The sequence below is a fragment of the Colossoma macropomum genome, unplaced genomic scaffold (genome assembly GCF_904425465.1).
Source record: "Colossoma macropomum unplaced genomic scaffold, Colossoma_macropomum, whole genome shotgun sequence".
NCBI lineage: Eukaryota > Metazoa > Chordata > Actinopteri > Characiformes > Serrasalmidae > Colossoma > Colossoma macropomum.
Window position 1 is genome coordinate 34219464 of NW_023494796.1, and position 25240 is coordinate 34244703.

Consider the following 25240-nt stretch of genomic DNA (forward strand, 5'->3'; position numbering starts at 1 on the left):
TCTCCGGCTCGGCCACCGGGAGCGAACCTGAGGCAAATTAAAGTGGCCGCACCACGGGACCGGAGGCAGGGCTTGGGAGGTGGGGCTCGGGAATCGTGAGTCACCCCCAACTCGGTTCTTCTCGTGGGCTTGGTCTTCACTCGGGGTTCGGGCCCTGTCTTCCTGCCGGCTCTCGCGGCCATCATCAGGGCCCAGGGGACGGGCGCACAGCAAAGGCATCCCTGCATTAGAGAGAGAATTTTAAAAAGTTTCTTTTGGTTTATTAATGTTTAGACGCTCAGGCTCCTGTATAATTGAAGGATGTTTTACTTCCTCAGATTCACGCTACAGTTTCAGGTCTGGGCCCTCAAATCTGCTGTAAGTTCTACATTCAGAGTTCTGCTCCAGAACACGACTGTGCTTTTAGTGTGTTACGGAAGGAGCTCCCTGAGTGTCTACGAAATTCTGGATCATTTAAAAAGTTTTCTTTTTAGACGTGTTTTTATGAATTCCTTTTGTTTTCTTTGTTTTCTGTAAAGCGCCTTGAGTTGATGCTGTCATGAAAGTGAGCTACATAAATAAACTGTATTATTTTTATCAGCCTGATTATGAAATCCCACTGGACTAACGTAAAATCCCAGAGTAGAACCCTTAGTCAGATTTATCCGAGTGTCAGGTATGTAATACAGGAGTCAGTAGAGTGAATGAAAGTGAGTATCTGTGAAGGTAGCTCAGGTTCTCTGCTGGCTCCTGTCCTTTCTGTCCTCTCCTGCCTGCAGAGTGCCGGACTTGATCACCAGATATTTTACTGAAAGGTCCAATTGATTTCTCTCTGCTATTTTTAGGGTCTTTTCCAAAGGACACACGGACGGGAGAGATCTTATCTAAAGTGCAGCATGCAGGAGCGTCTGAACAGGAGGTTCTCCGCTGTGTGACAGTGTGTTCACTGTGTGAATGTGGGCGGGTTCTGTAGAGTTTGTGCTCTTGGTCCTGTGTTAAACCTGCCCATGTGGGTGAGGGTCTCTCACACTGTCTCTCTGACCTTGTCACTCCTGCAGGAGAGGACCGGCCGCGGGAGAACGCGTCAGGCGCGGCGGACGGACAGCCGGCCGGAGGTTTGGCGGGGGTGGAGTCGGGGGCCGGGAGACGGAGACTTCACTGTTGCGTGAGAGTGACAGCCGTGCAGGTGCGCAAAGCCTTGTGGGGCGTGGCCATGGTGATGTGCGTGTGCTCGTCCTGGGCTGGCTCCACCCAGCTGGCCAAACTGACCTTCAAGCGGTTCGACGCGCCCTTCACCCTCACGTGGTTCGCCACCACGTGGAACTGCCTCTTCTTTCCTCTCTACTACGTCGGACACTTGTGCAAGAGCCCGGAGAGGCAGACGCCCAAGCAAAGATTCAGGTGAGGAGAGTGTGAGGGTGCAGAGGGCGGCTCAGATGGTCCGGTTACGGGCCAGTGGGCACAGATGTTCCATCACAGAAGGTCACATTAGGGCTGTGCAGCACCACGATGGTAGCATGCTAACTGCTGTGTTGGGCCCAACTTTATATAATTACATAGGTTATGCATCATGTACATTATTATCCATATATGTGTTTTCCATATACATAGATATGTATTTATGTATGTGTATTTGTGCCAGGTCCGTACATTTTTATTTATTTATCTTTAAATTCCCAGGCTAGTGTTCCTTGGCCACACACACCCACCCCCGACAGTGGACAAACTGGACAAGACAGGACAGACAAACAGGAACAGTGCCAGTCATTTTTAGCAACTGAACGCTCTCGCGTCTGTAAAGACCTTCCATAAAACGAGCCGTGAAAATAACGTCAGATTATATTAATAATTGGCATGTAGTGTAAAACACTATCATATCCTGTGGACACAGAGCTTTTCTCATGTTCTCTGATGAAGCTGAAGTCAGAATCCTATTCGCCAGCGCCGTATTCAAATTATATTCCCGTTCCACCTTAAATGGTGCAACAGTTATATATTTTATATATTATAACACCTGAGGAGCCAGAATGTACCTGTAGCACCATTTAAGGTGGAACGGGAAAATTCCAACAAGAATAAGAAGCCACTTCAGCCTCGTTGTTCTCTGTGTCTAACATCAGGCTGTGGTGAAGTGGACTGTCGAGGATCTGCAAACGATGCTAATGATGCACATTCACTTCAGACAGAAAGGTAAACAGTTAGAACAAACAAACATAACAGCTAAATTAAATCTCTTCTGCTGTTTTGTAGTGAAGGCGGTGTGTCATGGTTTTCTGTGCGCATGTAAACACGTCAAACAAACTCAGACCCTCAAAACGGCCCCCAAAAATGCACCGAACACAGACCCCCTCCCGATCAGGACACCTGAGGGCCAGTCACTCTTTACCAAAACGGTATTCCTAAGTTATGTTTCATATTCTGTATTCAGAATATGAAAACACGAACATACAGAACGGGTAATACTGTTGTTCAAACTATTGGATTTTTTCTGATTTGGTTTTTTAGCTGCTTTAGTTTTTTTGTCCCCTCAATATTTAGTGTGATTTCCATGCTGAGGTTCATAATTTACTGCGATAGTAAATTCATAAGTGCACATTTGTTACGGCTCTCCATGAATAAAGTGAAGCTCTTAGAGTTGCCGGTGGTCACTGGCCCTGAGGCCGGACCTTGGACAGCCCGGATCTATAAGGTGCTCAGGATGAAGCCGCCCCTGATCCCGCGTTATTACAGCAGCGCTGACGTATTAAAGCGGTAATATGCGAGAGCCGAGTGGTTTCACCGTGTTAAAGGCTGACGCCCACCTTTTAACACTGTTAGTGCAGATTATAAAGGTATTTTAAAGCTGTCCTCTGCAGCCTGACAGGTCAGTGAGTTTCTGGACGAGTCCTCTGTCCTAATCTGTCTCAGTCCTGCAGTGACGGTTCAGGGGGACACGAGGACGGTCCCCCCTGTGTTACATCACTCAGCACGCCTGCTGCTGCAGTTCAGGGATAGCCTCTCTCTCTCTCTCTCTCTCTCTCTCTCTCTCTCTCTCTCTCTCTCTCTCTCTCTCAGCCTTCGTCCCAGAAGCCCCTGCATGTGTCCTGAATATTGAATGAGCCTCCTTGTTCATGCAGAGTACACTGAGACTCACTGAGGGAAGCGCTTTATCATAGCTGCACCAGCTCAGCGTGAGTTCGACTGTAGCCAAGTTTGATTGTAAACTGCCACTACGTTCAAGTTTACGAGAATTTAACCGGTTGCACCAACTAACATAGTTTCAATGTAGCTTTAAGTTATAACTTAAAATTTACACAGACCCTGTAGTCGGAGTGAGTTCCGCTGTAAAAATCAGTTAAAATGGCCGGTCGATTTGATCGATGAGAAAACGTGCAAGACATCAGAATAAGTCTCGGTTTGCAACGGCGACCAGCTCTGCAGGACAGATCACGCTCGCTTTCATTGATCGGAGATTGAAAAGACCACAGACTTTTACACACTACAGACAGTAATGGAGCACTTAGTCCTGCTTTGGGCCTGGACCTGAAGTGTTGTTGTACAGGGTCGTTCAGAAACCTGGTGGGCGACTATTAAAGTACAGTCAACTGTGTTCAGAGCAATAAGAGCAGCTCCATCAGTGCTCAGGCTGTGTGTGACGCTGACCTGATCATACAGTACATAACAAATTATTATTACAATATAACTAACATAGCTAACGTTACCTTTCTGTCATTCAGCAGATTCAGACAGTGATTACATTAGCTGCAGCTTCGCTAACGTTACAGACCGATCTCTGATAAAGTGCTATTAAAAATATTGTGCACAAGAGTTTGAACATCGGAACAGTTCTAGCAGCAGAACAGAATAAACACACATATGAGAGACGGACGCTTTGAGGACAAAAACACAGTCTCCTTATGAATTATAGCTAATACGACCTACATACCTTAAGCGACGTAAATGCAGCACGTTAAGAGAGAAGCGTGAGAGATTTCACTGCGTGTGGAGATCAGGAGTGTAACGTTTCCTGTTTATGTCGATACTGATTGGCTGCAGAGTGAAAGCGTGCGTCAGTGTTTGATCTACGATCACATTACGTACTTTAAGAGGTACCGTAAGTGACTGTGGTGCAACCGAAATTAGTTTTAAACTAATTGCTAAGAAGTTTGTAAGAATGTTCTTAAGTGCAGTTCTCAAAAAGAAAAATTCAAATATTCTCAAATATGCTCTTATTTATTTCCTTAACATGTTCTTCAGAAAATCTTTTGTTTTCTTATGTCAGCTGTTGCTTTTTACAGTTTAAACTACATAAACTACACAAGACACATTTTGATTTGTATTAACTGTTATTTCCATTATTTTGTTTAATCCACTCAGAAGAGCAAAATGGGAAAAAAACATAAAACCAAGTGTTTAAAAACTTTAGCAAACAAGATCTGGAACTGATGGAGGAAGAAACAGCCAACAGGAAAAAATCCTCCTTAGAAAATCTGATAACTGTGGAGTGACGGAGGACGAGGAGCAGAGGCAGCGCTGAGTCTGATCAGTTTAGATGATCAACTCGTCAATACAGCCTGAGAGTGAGAGTCTGTCGTAAGGTCAGGAACACATTTAAGAACATGATGTTTACAAGAAAAACTCCTGCTCTTAGAATTATTCTTCAGAAGAGTTTAAAAAAAAATAAAGAATTCTTATGAAATTATTTGAAGATCTAGTTTCTCGTAACTTTTTCTTAAGGATGAAGTTCAGGAAACACACATGTAAGTTTTCCTTTCTTACGGTACTTTGGTGAATCCGTCTCCAGGTCTTCTCGTTTTCTGTTGACGTTCCCTCAGCCGTCCGACAGAGAGCGTTTATGAGATGTCCAGCTGTCTAGAGTTTCATTCTCTTTGACTGAGGACTAGAGAACGAAGGCCACAGTCACAGTTAGTATAGGGCTGCTTTACACAGTGACACTTTAATGCAACTAGTTGCATGCTGTACTTAACTGCAGTGCAACCTGACAGTTGCATGCAACACATTTGGATTATTTACAGCATTTTTATCGTCTTTGTGTCATTTTTCAGCTGTTATTTCTGTTTTTCTTTAACTGTCTGTCTCTTATCTGTCTGTCTGCTGTTCTTTACTGTATATTTGACCACTGTAACCGTTTGAAAAAGGATGTTTAATTATGTTTAATTTGGTCTCATGTTGGTGTTAAACCTCATTTGTACTTCACTCCACTGCTGCTGCAGACCACTGATACCTCAGAGGTGGACATGGGAGTGAAGCCAGACTTCATAACGAAGTGAAGATCTAGGCCCTGACCTCAGATTGGTTTGGGCAGTTACAGACGAGGTGGCCTGTTTGTGTAAAGCTGTTTCCCAGGTGCTGAGAGCTGATACAGAGTGGAATAAGCAGATGTGCTAGACGTTTTATTCATAGTACTGGACTCTGTTATTAGGAAGTCACTGTTATTAGGAAGTCACTCCGTCACTGTTTCCTATCCGGTGTCGACCAGAGGAGGATGGGTTCCCCTTCTGAGTCTTGGTTCCTCTCAAGGTTTCTTCCTCTTCCTCTTAGCGTGTTTCTCCTTGCCACTGTCTCCACTGGTGACGCTCATGGGGGCTCGGACCCGGATTTCTTTCTGTAAAGCTGCTTTGTGAAAACACCTGTTGTAAAAAGCGCTATATAAATAAACTTTGACTTGCTTGCTTGCGTCTTCATGTTGGTAGGTGAGCTGTGCTCTGTGCTCTGGTGGAGCTCGTCTCATCACCGTTACTGCAGATTCAGCCCTGCAGGAGGATCAACACCAACAACACTGACCAGAATGACCACAAACACATGAACAGATATGAGGACACTTTAGATGCGTCTCCAGAAACACTATGAGGAGAAGATCAGCTGATTGGTGGATCTGTATGACCTGCTCATCTCCAGAGTTCAGAACATTCCAGTGTGAGATTTTATAAAAACTAATAAATACGTCAAACAAAACTGCCAAAGCTCTTAAATAATAAACTCATACACAGATATGAAGATGAAGCTTCTTATTCACTGGATTCTCATTAGAATTTACGGTCCACCTTAAACGGAGCTGCAGTTACACTGAGGCACCTTAAACGTAGAACGAATTATACAAGTTGGCAAATATGAAGCAACATCAGCTTATCTTAAACACATCAATTTACCCTAATAAAAGCATCAATTTTCAATAAAGGCATTAATATTACTTTAATAAATGTATAACTCAATAAATGTCTTAATTTCCCTCAGTAAATAGGTCTTTAAACTGTCCTCTCAGCTCCAGCTGCTCCTCTTCGCTCCCTCAGATTTCAGTCTTTATCATGTAAACTTGTATCAGTGTTTTCAGAGCCAGAATCCAGCTGTTCTGTGGTTAAGCTAACAGTAACCAGGTCCTCTCTCCTAGTGAGCAGTACTGATTAGCATTTATCAGTTGGCTTGAAAATTGAGCACTGTGGTCACTTATTTGGTGACCATGTAAAGAAACGAGACCTTTTGGTGATTTTTGTTTGTGAAATAATGCAGATGGCACAGAATCATCATAAAAGCTTTTAAGTCAATTCCGACCCTTTTACAGTAAAACTGTACCGCAGTGATGTGTGGAGACCGTTTGTGAAACGAGTGGATACTGTAATGTAATGCACACCGTAATGTAAATCAATATTAATGACCTGGACTCTCCATAATTCATCTTCGTTTCAGGGAGGTCAGAGAGGGGTTTGTTAATGACTGTACAGTGTGAAGAACTCGGACCGAGGCTCTCCAGCAGGAGAGCGCTGGACGCCGAGCCGGACGGTGTGGTCTGTTTGGTGATCTCTGTGCTGCATGTTTGCAGGGAGTGCTGTCGGTTCTTCGGCGAGGACGGACTGACGGCCAAGGTCTTCTTCACTAAGGTGGCTCCCTTCGGGCTGCTGTGGACCACGACCAACTACCTGTACCTGCAGGCGCTGCGCAAGATCAACACCACCGACGCCTCGGCTCTGTTCTGCTGCAACAAGGCCTTCGTCTTCCTGCTGTCCTGGATCGTGCTGCGTGACCGCTTCATGGGCGTCAGGGTGAGCAGACTGTCCGCTCTGAGATTCATTTAATCTAATATTATTGTTGTTGGTATTTTTGTGACCAGAGTTTAGACATTTGTGTCAAAATAGGTCGTTTTTTTTTTCGCTGATCCTGCATCTTTACACTCCATCAAAATGTTGAGGTCATGATGGTTATTATATTCTCCTGCATCAGTTTTTACATTATTATTATTATTATTATTATTATTACTTTTATTGTTATCACCATATGCCAAAATTTGGTCAAATTACGTTTTGTTGATTTTCTAACTGTAAATACGTTAGCTCACCCTCTACAGAGAACACACTCAAACATGATGTTTTTATTTATTGGAAAAAAATAAAATATAAAAAAGTGCCATTACTTTTGCACAGGCCACTTTTCAAGTTTTATTACTTTCCCAATGTATTAAATTCAGTAAATAAACAGTGATTGTGTATTGAAATGAGTCTCTGTAGGGGATGCGTTTACTTATTCACACTTAGAAAATCAACAACGCCACATCATTAGACTGGGGTGCACAAACTTTTGCATATGCCTGTAAGATGGAGAACCTGCTGTGTGCGGTTCTTTAAAAATACCATTTAAAAGTAGATCCCTGTCACACCAAGCAGAGTTCCACTATTGTTAATGTCTGTCCTAGAACCTTTTTCCAGTGTGGAACCCTTTCAGACAGGATGAAAAGAACCTGAATGAAAGAACAGATTAATAAAGCACCTGACGTGGAACAGAGAGCTTCCCTTCATGAAGAATGTGCTGTATATGGTTCTATATAGCGCCAAAAAGGTTCTTCTATTGTAACAAGCCTGACGTTTTGGTGCTATAGAGAACCATATACAGCACATTCTCCATCAATCTGAAGAACCATTTCACCATGCAGAGAATTTGTACAGTAAGGGAAATGCTGTAGAAGCTGCTCTGATTGGTCTATTGGTCTTATATCTACGTTTCTAATTAGAAGTCAATTTCATACTTTTATTCATGTTCAAATTTGGATTTTCTATTTTGTTGAAAATCAGTCTCGTGAATTTAACAGTAATAACTCACTGTTTATCTGTACGGGTCGATCAGTTTGTGCTCATACAAACTCAAAATATGTGGCCCAATAAAAAATAATCATTCAGATATGATTATTAATGGGTTAATGAGCTGTAAAGAGCAGTCACATATAGTGTCCGTTATGCTGCTGTAGACTCACAGCATGGTTTGGGGGACAGATCACTGAAGCATTATTCACCACCAGGGGGCAGTGCTGTAAGACTGCTCTTACTCAGGATTATGTGACCTTATCTCTGGAGACGTCTGGGCTTGTGTTTGAGCCGTGAAGGTGTTTTTAAAATAAAGAGAACAAAAAAGCCGCTAATTTTTATCTGAACAGTAGAAACAGACACTGTGCTGACCAATGTGGTCTAATCGATGTGGGCTGACCGATGTGGACTGACCGATGTGGTCTGACTGATGAGGACTGATCAATGAGGACTGACTGATGTGGACTGGTCTTCCACTCTGGCTCAGCCTGCTGTGATGTCTGGATCAGCAGCCTCGCTCCACTGAGCTCCCTCACACAGTCCGGCCGTCTCATCTAGAGCTCAGTCACCAACGGCAACGCCGCGCTGACTCAGCTACGGCCACGGAATCATGGATTAAACAACCGTGTCAGAGCACAACAGGAGCTACGAAGGTGAGGAGTGAGAGAGGCAGGGTGGGGAACAGAGGAGAGAGAGAGAGAGATCAGGAGGAGGAGAGAGAGTGAGATCAGGAGGAGGAGAGAGAGTGAGATCAGGAGGAGGAGAGAGAGTGGAGAGAGAGTGAGATCAGGAGGAGGAGAGAGAGTGAGATCAGGAGGAGGAGAGAGAGTGGAGAGAGAGTGAGATCAGGAGGAGGAGAGAGAGTGAGATCAGGAGGAGGAGAGAGAGTGGAGAGAGAGTGAGATCAGGAGGAGGAGAGAGAGTAAGATCAGGAGGAGGAGAGAGAGTGGAGGAGAGAGTGAGATCAGGAGGAGGAGAGAGAGTAAGATCAGGAGGAGGAGAGAGAGTGGAGAGAAAGTGAGAGCAGGAGGAGGAGAGAGTGAGATCAGGAGGAGGAGAGAGAGTGGTGAGAGAGTGAGATCAGGAGGAGGAGAGAGAGTGAGATCAGGAGGAGGAGAGAGAGTGGAGAGAGAGTAAGATCAGGAGGAGGAGAGAGACTGAGATCAGGAGGAGGAGAGAGAGTGGAGAGAGAGTGAGATCAGGAGGAGGAGAGAGAGTGGAGAGAGAGTGAGATCAGGAGGAGAGAGAGTAAGATCAGCAGGAGGAGAGAGAGTGGAGAGAGATCAGGAGGAGGAGAGAGAGTGAGATCAGGAGGAGGAGAGAGAGTGGAGAGAGAGTGAGATCAGAAGGAGGAGAGAGAGTGGAGAGAGAGTGAGATCAGGAGGTGGAGAGAGAGTGAGATCAGGAGGAGGAGAGAGAGTGAGATCAGGAGGAGGAGAGAGAGTGGAGAGAGAGTGAGATCAGGAGGTGGAGAGAGAGTGAGATCAGGAGGAGGAGAGGGAGTGAGATCAGGAGGAGTAGAGAGAGTGGAGAGAAAGTGAGATCAGGAGGAGGAGAGAGAGTGGAGAGAAAGTGAGAGCAGGAGGAGGAGAGAGAGTGGAGAGAGAGTGAGATCAGGAGGAGAGAGAGTGAGAGCAGGAGGAGGAGAGAGAGTGGAGAGAGAGTGAGATCAGGAGGAGAGAGAGTGAGATCAGGAGGAGGAGAGAGAGTGGAGAGAGAGTGAGATCAGGAGGAGAGAGAGTGAGATCAGGAGGAGGAGAGAGAGTGGAGAGAGAGTGAGATCAGGAGGAGGAGAGAGAGTGGAGAGAGAGTGAGATCAGGAGGAGAGAGAGTGAGATCAGGAGGAGGAGAGAGAGTGGAGAGAAAGTGAGAGCAGGAGGAGGAGAGAGAGTGAGATCAGGAGGAGGAGAGAGAGTGGAGAGAGAGTGAGATCAGGAGGAGGAGAGAGAGTGGAGAGAGAGTGAGATCAGGAGGAGGAGAGAGAGTGGAGAGAGATCAGGAGGAGGAGAGAGAGTGGAGAGAGAGTGAGATCAGAAGGAGGAGAGAGAGTGGAGAGAGAGTGAGATCAGGAGGTGGAGAGAGAGAGAGTGAGATCAGGAGGAGGAGAGAGAGTGAGATCAGGAGGAGTAGAGAGAGTGGAGAGAAAGTGAGATCAGGAGGAGGAGAGAGTGAGATCAGGAGGAGGAGAGAGAGTGGAGAGAAAGTGAGAGCAGGAGGAGGAAAGAGTGAGATCAGGAGGAGGAGAGAGAGTGGAGAGAGAGTGAGATCAGGAGGTGGAGAGAGAGTGAGATCAGGAGGAGGAGAGAGAGTGAGATCAGGAGGAGGAGAGAGAGTGGAGAGAGAGTGAGATCAGGAGGAGGAGAGAGAGTAAGATCAGGAGGAGGAGAGAGAGTGAGATCAGGAGGAGGAGAGAGAGTGGAGAGAGAGTGAGATCAGGAGGTGGAGAGAGAGTGAGATCAGGAGGAGGAGAGAGAGTGAGATCAGGAGGAGTAGAGAGAGTGGAGAGAAAGTGAGATCAGGAGGAGGAGAGAGTGAGATCAGGAGGAGGAGAGAGAGTGGAGAGAAAGTGAGAGCAGGAGGAGGAGAGAGTGAGATCAGGAGGAGGAGAGAGAGTGGAGAGAGAGTGAGATCAGGAGGTGGAGAGAGAGTGAGATCAGGAGGAGGAGAGAGAGTGAGATCAGGAGGAGGAGAGAGAGTGGAGAGAGAGTGAGATCAGGAGGAGGAGAGAGAGTGAGATCAGGAGGAGTAGAGAGAGTGGAGAGAAAGTGAGATCAGGAGGAGGAGAGAGAGTGAGATCAGGAGGAGGAGAGAGAGTGGAGAGAAAGTGAGAGCAGGAGGAGGAGAGAGTGAGATCAGGAGGAGGAGAGAGAGTGAAGAGAGAGTGAGATCAGGAGGAGAGAGAGTAAGATCAGGAGGAGGAGAGAGAGTAAGATCAGGAGGAGGAGAGAGAGTGGAGAGAGAGATCAGGAGGAGAGAGAGTAAGATCAGGAGGAGGAGAGAGAGTGGAGAGAGAGATCAGGAGGAGAGAGAGTAAGATCAGGAGGAGGAGAGAGAGTGGAGAGAGAGATCAGGAGGAGAGAGAGTAAGATCAGGAGGAGGAGAGAGAGTGGAGAGAGAGATCAGGAGGAGGAGAGAGAGTGGAGAGAGAGATCAGGAGAACGTCAGCTTTAGGAGCTTTAGGAGGTCCTCACTTCAATGAGGTACTAGATAGTGTAGGGATAACGACAAACTACAGATCCTAACAATGAGAGAGTCTCCTGTTCCTTCTTACAGGAATGGAATGAAGATTTATAGAATTGATTATAGAATTGGATCTTTTTTACTCAGGCAGTTCAGGTTTGCTTCCTGTAAAACAGCCAAAAGAGTGTAAAATTAATCGAATCTAATCGAATCGAATCTACTCTAATCTACGCTTATCTAATCTACCTTTATCTAATCTACTGTACTCTAATCTAATACAATCTAATCTGCTCTACTCTTATCTAATTTAGTCTATTCTGCGATATCTAATCTAATATAATCCAATCTAATCTACTCTAATCTAATCAAATCTAATGTACTCTAATCTAATCTAATTTAATCAAATCTAATCTACTCTAATCCATTCTGCTCTATTCTAATCTAATCTAATCTAATTTAACCTAATCGAATCTATGTCTGTCTATTGATGAGTGTGCAGTCATGGTGCCAGTTCTGCTGTTTTGGAGGGGCACAAACTATTCATGGGGGTGGAGCTTCTGTCTGTGGAGCTTCTGTCTGTGGAGCTTCTGTCTGTGGAGCTTCTGTCTGTGGAGCTTCTGTCTGTGGAGCTTCTGTCTGTGGAGCTTCTGTCTGTGGAGCTTCTGTCTCGACGTCAGGCTTTTAAAACATTCAGTATTTACATACAAACTCTCATTTCGAACAGGCCAGGAGTGATTAGAGCCTGTTCAGTGTCTGATATGGCTGTTCATTACCGTTTGTAACAGTCATCTGAGCTTTACTGGGGGATTTTTGAGCAAGACCTCAGTTTCAGCTGATGCTATCAGTCGGGCCTCACTGTCGGGTCTTCACTGGGGTTTGACCTCCACTCGGGGGAGGTCAAACCCTTTAGGTCAGCTGCTAAAATCTGATCTCTCGACGACCCTCTTCAGCCCTCAGTAGCGGAGATGTGTAAATCAGTTTTATTGCGCTGTCACAGTTCATTTCCTGAAGTGCTCTAATGCAGCGTGTGAGGCTGAGTGATCTCTGAACCTAACAGAGCTGAGGATCAGCTAGACTCTCCACTGCACTCTGGGCCAAGGCCTGTTATTACTGGCCCAGAACTGAACAGCATGTGTTTGTCTTCTGCAGATTGTCGCTGCCATCTTGGCCATCGCAGGCATCGTGATGATGACGTATGCAGACGGATTCCACAGCCATTCCGTTATCGGAATCACGCTGGTCGTGGCTTCTGCTTCAGCCTCTGCGCTGTACAAGGTAAAGACATTACAGGAGTGTCACAGAGAAAGAGGAAGCAGACTCAGCTGGAAAAAACCCACAGAAACCGTTACGTGTTCCTGTTGGTTCCTGATGGTGCTGTAATGTTTTGTCTGTTTTAATGGGTTGATATCACAGTGTAAAGGATCCTGATGGTTTAACATGTGAACAGTGGCTGATTCTAAATGCATCTGATGGTTTCCTAATGGGATCTAAAGATGTTCTACAGGAAACTAGTGGAAACCATTGAAGGGTCTTTGAACTCCACCATTTATTCAAAATTTCAACGTAATTAACTGGTTAAGATGTAAACAGAGTGGTTCAGAGTGGTTCTCCATTCTAGAGAAACTTACCGAGTCAGAACTGTTCACAGTGGTGGTGATAGGAACCAGACGTCCACCTCTAAAAGCTCCCTCACAGAGTTACTACAGGAAATGGTTATGAATTCACTGCCTGATGACTGAGACACTGTTTTATGATGGTTTAGACAACTTAAACTCCATTCATGGTGGAGGGATACATGCAGGGCGCTGTGAGGCAAAATAGTCCCCAAAGAAAACTTATTATTTCAGACTTATTATTTTCCACTATTTTCCATCATCAACATTCCATATAAACTCAGAAGACTCGTGTAGGTTCACTGGTGGTTCTGGATAGTAAATAAAATGTCTATATTTGTGTTGTAGTCATGGCGACCCCTGGTTCCTATCACCACCACTGTAAAGAGCTCTGAGTCTGCAATTAACCAGTCTATGTCACAGCACTCTGAATGATTTTGTTTACATCTCAACGACAGAATTATGCAAAAATTTTAGAAAACTTGGTGGATGAATTTGTTGATGAACTCATATTGTCACTATTAACTGGCTATCATTGCATTTGTAAACTCTCCCCTGCTGAAAATGGAATTAGAAACTACTGAGATTAAAACCTAATGGTTTTGCTTTCTAATGGGCCGTTCCGCGCTGGTCTGAACTCGCGAGACTGGTTACAGTTTCTGTACCACTAAATCAGAACCAGGGAATACCCAAGAAAAACTCAAACAAGAGGCTAACTGCTAACAGGCTAATAGCCACGCACACATCACTAGATAGATTCTGTTAGACTCCGTCTGTCACTCCAACTCCGGTCTCTCTCCGCTGTGCTCATCTTGTTTATCCTCTAAACGAGTGTTATTTGAGATCAGTTACTGAAACAGCCTGTACTGCGGTGGGTTCACCTGCACTACTTTCATTTATTTGCCGTCCGTGTGAGCGAACTGAATTTATTTGATTGTTTTCAAGTTTGAAACACAAAACCGCCATAAAAATAGAACCAATCAGTGAATAACTACATCGTTACATCATCCCACTGAACGGTTCTGTGGCCCTGAGTACGCTTAGCTAACTGTGCTGAAAAAAGCGCTCCATGTCGAACCGTGTCCGTGTGGAAATGCCCTCCGTGCTCAGAACCATCCGGCCCTGCAGTGGAAAAGAGGCCAGTGATTGACTGATTACTCTGCTTCAGAATACATCCATGTTGTAAACAGTTGCTGTATAATATTAAATATAGTGTACATTTGAAAAAAGGCTAAATTAGTGATGCCCCTCACGTCACTGGGGTCATCTCTATCTTTAATTAGGGAACATAACTAGCAAATCAAATTGCCGTTCCGTTTTTTAGTTGCATTGACTCTTTACACCCTGTCTGGACTTCAGGCTGTTTATTTTTCCATTTGAAAACTTTATGAAAATGTAGAAATGACAAATCATGTACATCAGTCATGTACAAATGACTGGTTCTATTTTTATGTCGTTATTTTGCCTTTCACATGGGAAAAAATTAAGGCACACGAAGGCCTTAAGACAGTTTGAGGGCTCATTTGTATTGTTTGTGCCTCCATGAAGAAAAATGTACCTCTACTTTACCTTTTTTCTGACATTGTACATGTTAAAACAAAGGATTATTATCAGGCATTAACAGACTGGATGCTGCTTCTGCTGCAGGTTTTCCTGTAGAATATTCCAAACATAATACCTACTGTTTACCCATCAGCTGAATTCCAGAGTGATTCCACTATAATTATGGAACATGTCTCATTTTGTTAATATATAAAGCACATGGAACTGGCTTTGGCACTCCCTCACTCAAACATGTTTAGCAGTCTGAAGTTATCAGCACTCCAGTTGCTTTTGTGTGCATCGTTTAAAAAGAAGCAACAGCGGTGAACTCACACCAGCAGGAGCTCACAAAGGCTCTTATTTACAGTCAGCTTTCAGAACAAGAGGTGAAATAGTTCATTAGTCAAAGGTAGTAAGAATTTTTCAATGGTCCATTATTTAATACATAATGTAATTAAATCAGTTAAGGCTAAAAAATAGCATTTAAGCTAAAGACAGTGTAGAATGCATGTCAACTGTGTGGGTGTGTGTATGTGGGGTGATATAATTAATAATCTTGATTTTTTTAACAGCAAACTATCAAGCTATTTATTTTTAGAGATGGTCCAGGCAGCTACACTGATGACAGGATGAATATTACAGATGTTTCATAATAACATTAATCTGTGATGTGCTGTTCTCTGACACGTCTGAGCTGAAGGGCTGATCTGTGAGAGGTCAGATGGGGACACTTTCTGAAACTCTCCACTTCTGATGGCCACAGTTTTTCCTGCCTGTGTTTCGTAGCTGATCAGAGGATGTTGAGGAGCTATCAGATGCTCTTCTGCTTCTGATGTTCTTCAGACTGATGTTCTCCGTGTTGTTTCTCTCAGGTGCTCTTCAAGCTGGTGCTCGGCAGTGCCAAGTTTGGGGAGGCTGCTCTGTTCCTCAGCATTGTCGGGGGAGCCAACTTTGTCTTCATTAGCTTCGTGCCAGTAATTCTGTACTTCACCCACGTGGAGTACTTTGGGTCTCTGGACAGTATTCCCTGGGCCAACCTCTGCGGAGTAGCAGCCCTCCTGCTAGGTATGTCTGACTTTCCCTGTGTGACAGAGCGGGTCTGACAGGCTAACACTGGTTAACAATTTCTAATCTTTCTTTTTTAAGTAAAGTCTCAGAAAAAGTTACCCTCAAACAATAAATTGTGTATCTAATATCAAACAAATTATATGAGACGTTTCATTCAGGTTTTGATTCTAACCACAGTACAGAGACGGCATTGGTTCATGTTGTGAATGACCTCAGGCTCAGCACTGATGCACAAAATCCTTCTATTCTGATCTTATTGGAACCCACTGCAGATTTTGGTACTGTTAATCACATAATTCTAGTCTACCACCTTGAATGCTGGGTCGGCCTCTCGGGCACAGTTTTAGAACGGTTTAAATCATAGTTAATGAACAGACAGTTCATGGTTTTACTGGAGAAATCATTCACTGAACAGGGTTTTTGTGGAGTCCCACAGGGTTCAGTTTTAGGGCCTTTGCTTTTCTCTTTGTACATGCTACCTCTAGGTGATGTCATTAGGAAGCATAATATAAATTTTCATAGCTATGCTGACGACGCCCAGCTATACATTTCTGTTCCTTCTGATGATCAAGACTCTGCAGACAGACTGACAGACAGAGTTCATATCACCCCGTTTACACACTGCACTGACCGCCTGGATCTGTTATAGAGAGTTTAAAGCTCTGCTGCTGGTTTTAAAGCTCTAAATGCCCTTAAAGCTCCTGAACGTCTGTTTATGATCTCAGATCTGCAGATTCTGACTTTCTGAACTCCTTCAGTAAAACACAGAAAACGTGGAGAGACTCTTTCAGTTATTCTGCTTCTAAACTGTGGAGCTCAGTTCAGCTTTTATTAGACAGTCGAAAACGCAGCTTGTTAACTCAGAGCTTTATTAAACTTTACTAAAAATCTCTTTAATCTGATCTGTTTGTGTCATGGTGTGGTTTAATGTTTGTGACCTGTTTCATGCCTTTTTATTGTGTATACATGGAAGATACATGTTAAAATCTGTGTTCGGGACGTCTTCTGGGGTTAGTCTCTCACTGCAGAGAGAGAGAGAGAGAGAGAGACACAGAGAGAGAGAGAGAGAGAGAGACACAGTGAGAGAGAAAGAGAGAGACACAGAGAGAGAGAGAGAGAGAGAGACAGAGAGAGAGAGAGAAAAAGAGAAAGACACAGCGAGAGAGAGAGAGAGAGAGAGAGAGAGATATCGTGGACAACCTGGGGAAAATATAATTTTGCTGATTGTATGTTTAAAGTTTGAACAGGAGGATTTTAAAAGAAATTCTCTACAAACTACACTTTTTTTGTCAATAGCTTTATTTTTCTATTTCATTTGTTTTTGCATTTTGTTAAAAGTTCACATCTTGGCACTTTTTGCACCAGTAAACACACATTTTTTTCCTGCCGTGTTCCTCAGTTACCTGCGACCTTGTGACGGCCTACGCTGCCTTCACCAGGCCTTGATATTTATGATATTTATTAATATTTCCAGTGCCATTGTGTTTACACTCGTCTTCGTGTTGTTTTATTTCTCTACAGCGTTCAACATCCTGGTGAACTTCGGGATCGCTATAACGTATCCGACGCTAATTTCACTCGGGATTGTGCTGAGTGTTCCTGTGAATGCAAGTAAGTGGTGCCTTCATCCCAGTCCAGCCCTCTCATGGACAGCGTCCAGTCCAGCACACGCTTTATTAATGTAAACGAACGTGAGCTTTAAAACAGTGCTTTATACTCACCTCTGATTCATATATAGGTGTCCAGTCACAATCACAATCATGATGGGTTTTAGACGTCTTGTAAAATCAATTAAACGTTCATTAGTTTAATATTTATTCACTATTTTATTCTGATTTTCAGTTTTAGTATTGTTTCAGATACTAGATAAGAGAGTAGTAGCTTTAGCTAATAGCTAATAGCTTTTAGTGTAGTTTTCATTTAGTTTCTGTTGGCTGTGATGTTTATTAGTGAACCTGTTAATTTGGTCATGCAGACTTTGGTGAGTTTGACGGCTGCTACACTCTCAGCTCACTCGTTCACTCTGTAGTGAATAAAGAAACACACCTGCTGTGTGACACTCCAAGGCTGTCTCACTCCTCCTCTCTGACCCCCGCTGTGTCCGCAGTGGTCGACCTGTACACCTGTGAGATCCACTTCAACACGGTGCGGCTCATCGCCGTCTTCATCATCTGCCTGGGCTTCCTGATGCTGCTGCTGCCGGAGGACTGGGACCAGTGCCTGATCCAGCTGAGCACCAGGCTGCGCAAGCGGGAGCAGCACGCCGAGCCGGCCGAGCCGGGAGCCGGATCCAGCCTCAACTGGAGCCGAAGGACCAGGACCTCCATGTCCACGTTCACGCACTGATGGATTTGACCGATAAAGAAAACATCGCCCAGAAACACTAGCAGGACATTAAAACTGGTGGGACCACTTAGCATGATTGTTTTCATAATGATGCTAACTGGCTTATGCTAACTTTGATTCGCTGTTAGCAGAGCTAGCGTTCTTCATGGAGATGACCAGCCCAGTCCTGCTTCATCAGCATGGCTATCTCACCTACAGTCTGACCAAAGCGGTGGAACATCTCCCTGTCTGCTTTTCACACGCTTCTCACTTACCTCTCCGCAGTTAAAGGAGGATTCCACAGAATGTTCAAAATTTCAACATGTTCAGATGTAAACAGAGTCGTTCAGAGTGGTTTGGTGTGAAACTCTCCGTTCTAGAGTCAGAACTGTTCACAGTGGTGGTGATGGGAACCAGACATCCACCTCTAAAAGCTCCCTCACAGACAGTTATTACATGAGTCAAGTCAAAATCTACTTATATAGCCCTTTACGGCAGGCGTTGTCGCAAATCAGCTTTACAGAAAAATCCGGGTCTGAGCCCCCATGAGCGTCGCCAATGGCAACAGTGGCAAGGAAAAACTCCCTAAGAGCAAGAGGAAGAAACACTGAGAGGAACCAAGACTCAAAAGGGGAACCCATCCTCCTCTGGACCACACCAGATAGCAAACAATGAAAGACGTTTGTTCAGGGTGGCAAAACAGTGGTCAAAGAAAAGCCTCGATTAAGGTTTATTATTACATATAAAAACACAGATGACATGTAGGTGTATTAATCATTTAGGACAGTAAATAAAAAATAAAATAGCATAGCTCTGTGTTTATGTCCCTTTCACCACCACTGTAAAGACATCTGAACCATTTCACACCAAACCATTCTGAATCTCTCTGTTTACACCTCACACACTGAGTTATACTGGCATTTTGAAAAGTTGGTGGAGTTCTCCTTTTAAATGGATGAAATTGGTCACTTTTACTTTTGTTTCTTCCCTCCTTCCCTGAACCCGCTGTAGTAATTTACACGGCCAAACGAGTGACTGTATCCTGAAAGTGAACAGATGTAAACAGAGAACCCCAAATAATTCGGATCAGGTATGACTTACTGGGTGTGTCTCTGGCCCTCCTCTCTGTCCTGACCTGAGCAGAGCACCTGCTGTCCAGCCGAGACGCTGCTCTCCGTCTCTCTGTCCCTCTTGTGCAATAACTGCCCTGTACACAAACGCTGTAATCACTGTTTCAGACTCAGCTGTCGGTGCCCTCAGTGTCCAGCAGTGACTGACAGGAACATCCAGAACATCTGTCTGAGGAGGGCAGCCTGGAAGGGAACCTCCACCAGTTTTCCAAAAGTCCTGCATAATTAAGTGGTTAAGATGTAAACAGAGTCGTTCAGAGTGGTTTGGTGTGAAACGCTCCGTTCTAGAGAAACATTAGTTTTGAGATTCCCCTTTTAGGTATAAGTGTCAGTCTACTAACTGAACTAATTAATTAAACAAGTGGATGCTCCTGCTGATTTGCAATTAAAAAACCTTAACAGACAAGATTGGACCCCTGGCTTAAAGGAAAATTCCACCAATTTTTCTAAATTTCTGCAGAATTAAATAATTGCAGACATCTGAAGTGTTCAGTGCCTCTAAAAGCTCCCTCACAGGAAGTGATTACATAGAATGGTTATGAATCCACTGTTTTACGATAGTCTTGAAGTTTTTGGCCTTTCATAACTCTATTCACAGTGGAGGGATACATGGAGAGTGTTGCCAAATAGTCCCCTTTATTTACTATCCAAAACCACCAGTTCTCTGGTGGTTCTGGATAGTAAATAAAATGTCTATATCTGTGTTGTAGTCATGGCGACCCCTGGTTCCTATCACCACCACTGTAAAGACATCTGAACCATTTCACACCAAACCACTCTGAATCTCTCTGATTACATCTCACACACTGCAGAAATTTGAAAATATCAGTGGAATTCCCCTTTAAGGACCCAACCTGAGAGAGGCTAGCTAAAGGCCAGTAAGAACACCCTCTCATGTCTGCCCAATACAGAGTCTCCAGAACTTTGACTATGGCCTTAACTTCTCCCTAAAGCTTCCCTTTTCTCACCAGCCACTTATCATCACTCACACTGTTCGTCCAGGGCCGAGTCACGCCAGCATGTCCAGCACGTCCAACAGAACTGCTCTGATGGACCCAAACACCAACACCGACACCAACAGCAGACATGATCTTCGGCCAGTGCCAAACAAAGGACTTGAGGACTTCCTGTGGGCCTAAAGATGTTTTCTTCTTCAGCCCCAAATCCAAGAATGAACATGTCACATGACCTGTGAGCTCTGAGTGATCCTGGACCAGGATCTCCGTCTGAGGAGGTCCAGGCTGTTTACATCCAGTCGTTCTGTATCAACTCGTCACCTTCTCGCTTAACTACGCGTTAACCACTGTGAGGCTACTTCAGGGTCAGGCGGCGCAGCCACGCCGTAACTGGGCATTGCCAGAGCGTTGAGAAGACGTCAAAAGCGTGGGTTTGCGCCCGCCGCGTGAATGTATGAGCGTTTCCGAAACACGCACCCACACAACGTGCTTTCCGGAGTGGCTGACCAGGACTCGCGCCGTCTCCGACTCACAGCGCTTCTGCACTCATGACTTCCCACAATTCCCCAAATATGACTCTGCAGTGCATCATGTTTCTGACTGTGTTGTAAGTCTTGTTGTATTTCTGCATCCTGAGGATCGAAAAGGACGGTAAGTGGACGTGGAAGCGCATGCAGGAACGGTCAGTCAGTGGTCAGCTTCACTGCCTTTTCTTTAGTTCGCAATAGAAATCATCAGCACTGTCTCCCATTGTCATTGTTCCAATGACAATAACTATGATATTGTATTCCTCTGGAATTATGGCTAGGAATTATTGTAAACCTTTGTAAGGAATGACAATTTTTACACTGAAATGCAGCGTATGATTATCACATTTGAGGAAAATGAAAACATGAATAAACAACAGCTTCATTTATTAGACTCGCTGTATTTTTTATAACGTCAGAAAAGAATATCCGATGTGGTTTGTCATTTATGTTAATTATGGTTGTTGTATGTTCTTCTTAGTTTTATATTATTCTTCTTTTCTTATTTTGAAAAGATAACTCATCCTGCAGTTTTCAAGATCTCAACGCCATTCTGACTCCAGATTGTCTGGACTGATTGTGTGATTCGGGCTTGTATACAGCTTTTTGAGTGGATGTTTCCGTGTAGCAGTGGAATTTTGTGGAATTTTTCCCATAGGAATGAATGGAGTGCAAATGTTTTGGCAACTTTCTTGTGTCACGATGATACAAATACACTAACCACAAACACACACACACACACTCACACACACACACACACACACACACACACACACACACACAGAACACACCAAACACGCACACAGCACACAAATGCACACAAACTCTTTTAAGGTAGCAGGAGATTTTAGGTAGCTGTGTATTTAAGGTGGCACTGGATTTAAAGTGGTAGTGGATTTAAGGTAGCAGTGAAGTTAAGGTAGCAGGAAATTAAAGGTGGCAGTGGACTTAGGCAACCATAGTAACCACCAACTTGGCAACACCATAGCACCACACTGCAACCACCTGTAATACCATAGCAACAATCTAGCAACATAATAGCAACTACCTAGCAACCATAGAGGAGCACCATAGCAGCCCTCTGGGATACTTAGCAACATATAGCAACCACCAGATTCTTTAAATGTCCACTTACTGAATATATCATATTGTAACGAATATATATGTATATATATAGAGAAAGAGGTGGGCGATATGGCAAAATATATATAAAATATAACATTTTTCATAATGTATGATATTCTGACATCTGATCAGCTGGAACAGATGAAAAGAGCTAGCAGTGCTACGTTTTAAAAATACTATCATAAACTGTGATTTCCATTCAGTATTTGGCTCTAAATCCAGTTAAATGCGTACTGGACTGTGACATAATTCATCACCATAATGATATATATGGTCATATTGCCCAGCCATCATATGTATATGTATGTATGAGTGTGATCTGTAGAGGATGTGAACTTATTTATTCCTCATTTCCTCTCAGCAGACTGAAGCTTAACATGCTAATGGATCAGACAGTGCCCTGCTGAAAAAGGACCATTAGAAGCCATCAAACACATTTAGAACCAGCCACTGCTCACCTGTTAAACCATTAGGATCCTTTACACTGTGATATCAACCCATTAAAATAGACAAAACACATTACAGAACCATCAGGAACCAACAGGAACACTTACTGGTTTCTGTGTTTATCAGCAGGTAGAGACGGTTCACCACAGACCAGCACATGTTTCTCAGACTGTGTTCTGGTTTTCATCTCCGCCACCACTGATCATCTCCAGTGGCAGCACTTAGAGCCATGATGATGTTCTGCATGAAGCCACGACTGACCAACCGGTCAGCTGAGAACCGGACTTGAACCAACAGCCTCCTGATCTTGGAGGCATGATGTCTACCAGCCGGCCACAAGATCTCACAGCTGCTTGTTTTTTTTAAACATTTGTCTTTGTGTTTCTCATCTTCACCATGAAGACATGCAAAAGAAGGCCTGAAGCAGGATTTGAACCAACAACCCTCAGATCTCACACAGCAGGTTTACCAATAAGCCACATGAACATGAGAGCAAATTATTTTTTTTGAATATATGTCTTTGAGATTCCCACGTTGTGTGTCTGCTCATGTTTGGGAGCTTCTTAAGGAAGAGATGATTCCAAAAGGCAGTTCCAGATCAAACTCCACAAGTTGTAACCTGTGTGTGTGTATGTATATATATATATATATATATATATAATTTTCCAAGAACTTGGTTCCATCCCACACTGACCAAAGAAACAAGAGTGGTGCTTTAATACTTGCAGGAGAATATAATCATGATTCTATTGACTAAAGATGAACAAAAATATATACAAACATGCAGTTTTTGGATCTCAAAAGTGACCAGCAGAGTGTCTGGAAGAGCTGATGTCCAGGATGAGAGGGGTCAGATGGTGTTTTGCCGGCACTCTGCTGTTGTAGATGTCCTGAAGTGTTCCAGATGCATCCCATGATCCTCTGTGCTGTCCTGATGATGTGCTGCAGTTTGGCTCATTCTTGTGAGGTGGAGGAACCAAATCAGATGGTCAGAGTCGATGTGAGGACAGACTCGCTGTGTAGAACTGGATCATTAGGCTCTGCAGCAGGTCGAATTTCTTTAGCTGGCCACAGAAATTCACAGGAATCGCTGAAGCCAGCGAACCAAAGGATCTCACAACTGACCTTTGTACATTTTTAGCAACATTAGACTTTCAGCTTCCCAGAAAAGATGTAAGAAATTAATTATAACCTCCAGCCTAATGAATATTAGAACGCACAGCCTCCTGGCACTGAGAGCACAACCCACACCACTGAACTACAGCAATTTTTAGTTGAGCTGCCTTTTTGGACATTTATCTTTCTGATTCCCAACTTCACAAGAAAAAAGGTTTTGACTCAATATCAGTAATGTTAACCAATCAGCACTCAGTATCAGTAATGTTAACCAATCAGCGCTCGGTAGCAGTAATGCTAACCAATCAGCGCTCAGTATCAGTAACGTTAACCAATCAGTGCTCGGTAGCAGTAACGTTAACCAATCAGCGCTCGGTAGCAGTAATGTTAACCAATCAGCTCTCGGTATCAGTAACGTTAACCAATCAGCGCTCGGTAGCAGTAATGTTAACCAATCAGCTCTCGGTATCAGTAACGTTAACCAATCAGCGCTCGGTAGCAGTAATGTTAACCAATCAGCTCTCGGTATCAGTAATGTTAACCAATCAGCGCTCAGTATCAGTAACGTTAACCAGTCAGCTCTCAGTATCAGTAACGTTAACCAATCAGTGCTCAGTATCAGTAACGTTAACCAGTCAGCTCTCAGTATCAGTAACGTTAACCAATCAGTGCTCAGTATCAGTAACGTTAACCAGTCAGCTCTCAGTATCAGTAACGTTAACCAGTCAGCTCTCAGTATCAGTAACGTTAACCAATCAGTGCTCAGTATCAGTAATGTTAACCAGTCAGCTCTCAGTATCAGTAACGTTAACCAATCAGTGCTCAGTACTACTTCTGATGATACATTTTCTAAATCGTGTTAAAACAGAAAGCAACCTATAATCTTTATATTAACCCCCAACTCCCAGCTCCCCAGGCACTGCGGATAGGGCTGCCCACCACTCCGGGCAAGTGTGCTCACTGCCCACTAGTGTGTGTGTTCACTAGTGTGTATGGGGTGTTTCACTGCACATGTGGAGGTCTAATTCCTCTGTGTACAAACACAGTTGGCTGATGGTTCTGAATTCAATTCAATTCTATTCAATTCAAGTGACCAGAATTGCTGCAGCAGCGCCAAAGACAGTAAGGGACTGTTTGTAAAGTGCGGGTACTGCCTAAAAATGTAGAACATTCAAAGACATGAGGAGCCTGTTGTTGTTTATAAAGACTTGAAAACAAATGAAATACAAAGATGATGTGAAAATCAATAACTGATATTAACAAGTATACATTTTTATCAGTTTAGTCTAAACGTGCATGTAGTGGACTGAAGTGTCACAACTCTAATACATTCTAGTTTTGAAAAATGTTACCAAACATGACTTGGTGGAATTGTATTATGCTTTGTCAAGCGGTTATTTAAAAAAAATTACTTTCACAAAGTTGTGTGAAAAAAAAGAACAAACTGAGACAAATCAGATAAACCTACTGTGAAATAAAATCACTTGTCCTCAATTAAAAACATACAAAAAATACAAGCCTTAGTTTTATAAGATCGACCTTAAATGGATTTTAACGAAATAAAAAAAAAAATCTTCTGTGAGATCTAAAAACACTGACACACACACTACAGCCTTTAGTTTAAAAAGAGAAGCCTTGTGTTTAAGACTAAAAGGTACTTAGAAGTGCAGGAAGAGGGGCTACAGTGGAGAGTCCAAGTGGGAAGGAGTAAATTTGGGTAAACTCACAGGTCATGAGGTCACTATGTCAGACTTCTATAGTTCAGGACTGGCCTTACCAATAAGACATTTCCTGATTGCTCATGAAGGTGGAGTCTAACCTATCAGACATGAGAGGACGAGGTAATACGTTTTACCATGACTTACAAGGGTTTGTTTGAAGTGTCCACCAGAAAGTAGAAGCCTTTTTATTTTAGTGTCATAAACCCACAGAGCAGCAGTGATGGAGTTTAGTCTTCAGCAGCAGTTTGTGGACTGTGAGAAAGCAGTGGAGGTCCAAGTTTACAACATAGAACAGTTCTAAACCTCGTGTTTCAAGGCTGTTCATGGCAGCCTTTAGTGATTCTTTGACCCTTTAGTCTGATCACAGGCTACTTTCCTTTAATACCATGAACGTGAGCACCAAGCGAAGTATGACCAAAGGTGGTGTTCCTTATCCGCATTC

At 43.7% G+C, this 25240-nt stretch overlaps 1 protein-coding gene across 1 annotated transcript in view; it reads left to right on the plus strand.

The window, feature by feature from the left end:
- slc35f3b (solute carrier family 35 member F3b) overlaps nt 1-18166 on the plus strand; it is a 119346-nt gene extending 101180 nt beyond the window's left edge. The window contains exons 3-8 of the mRNA XM_036583379.1: nt 1038-1380; nt 6797-7016; nt 12378-12503; nt 15256-15448; nt 16973-17062; nt 17559-18166. Coding sequence (XP_036439272.1) covers nt 1038-1380; nt 6797-7016; nt 12378-12503; nt 15256-15448; nt 16973-17062; nt 17559-17797 — 1211 coding nt within the window. The 3' untranslated portion in view covers nt 17798-18166. The remainder of the gene's footprint in view (nt 1-1037; nt 1381-6796; nt 7017-12377; nt 12504-15255; nt 15449-16972; nt 17063-17558) is intronic.
- The last annotated feature ends 7074 nt before the right edge of the window (nt 18167-25240 follow it).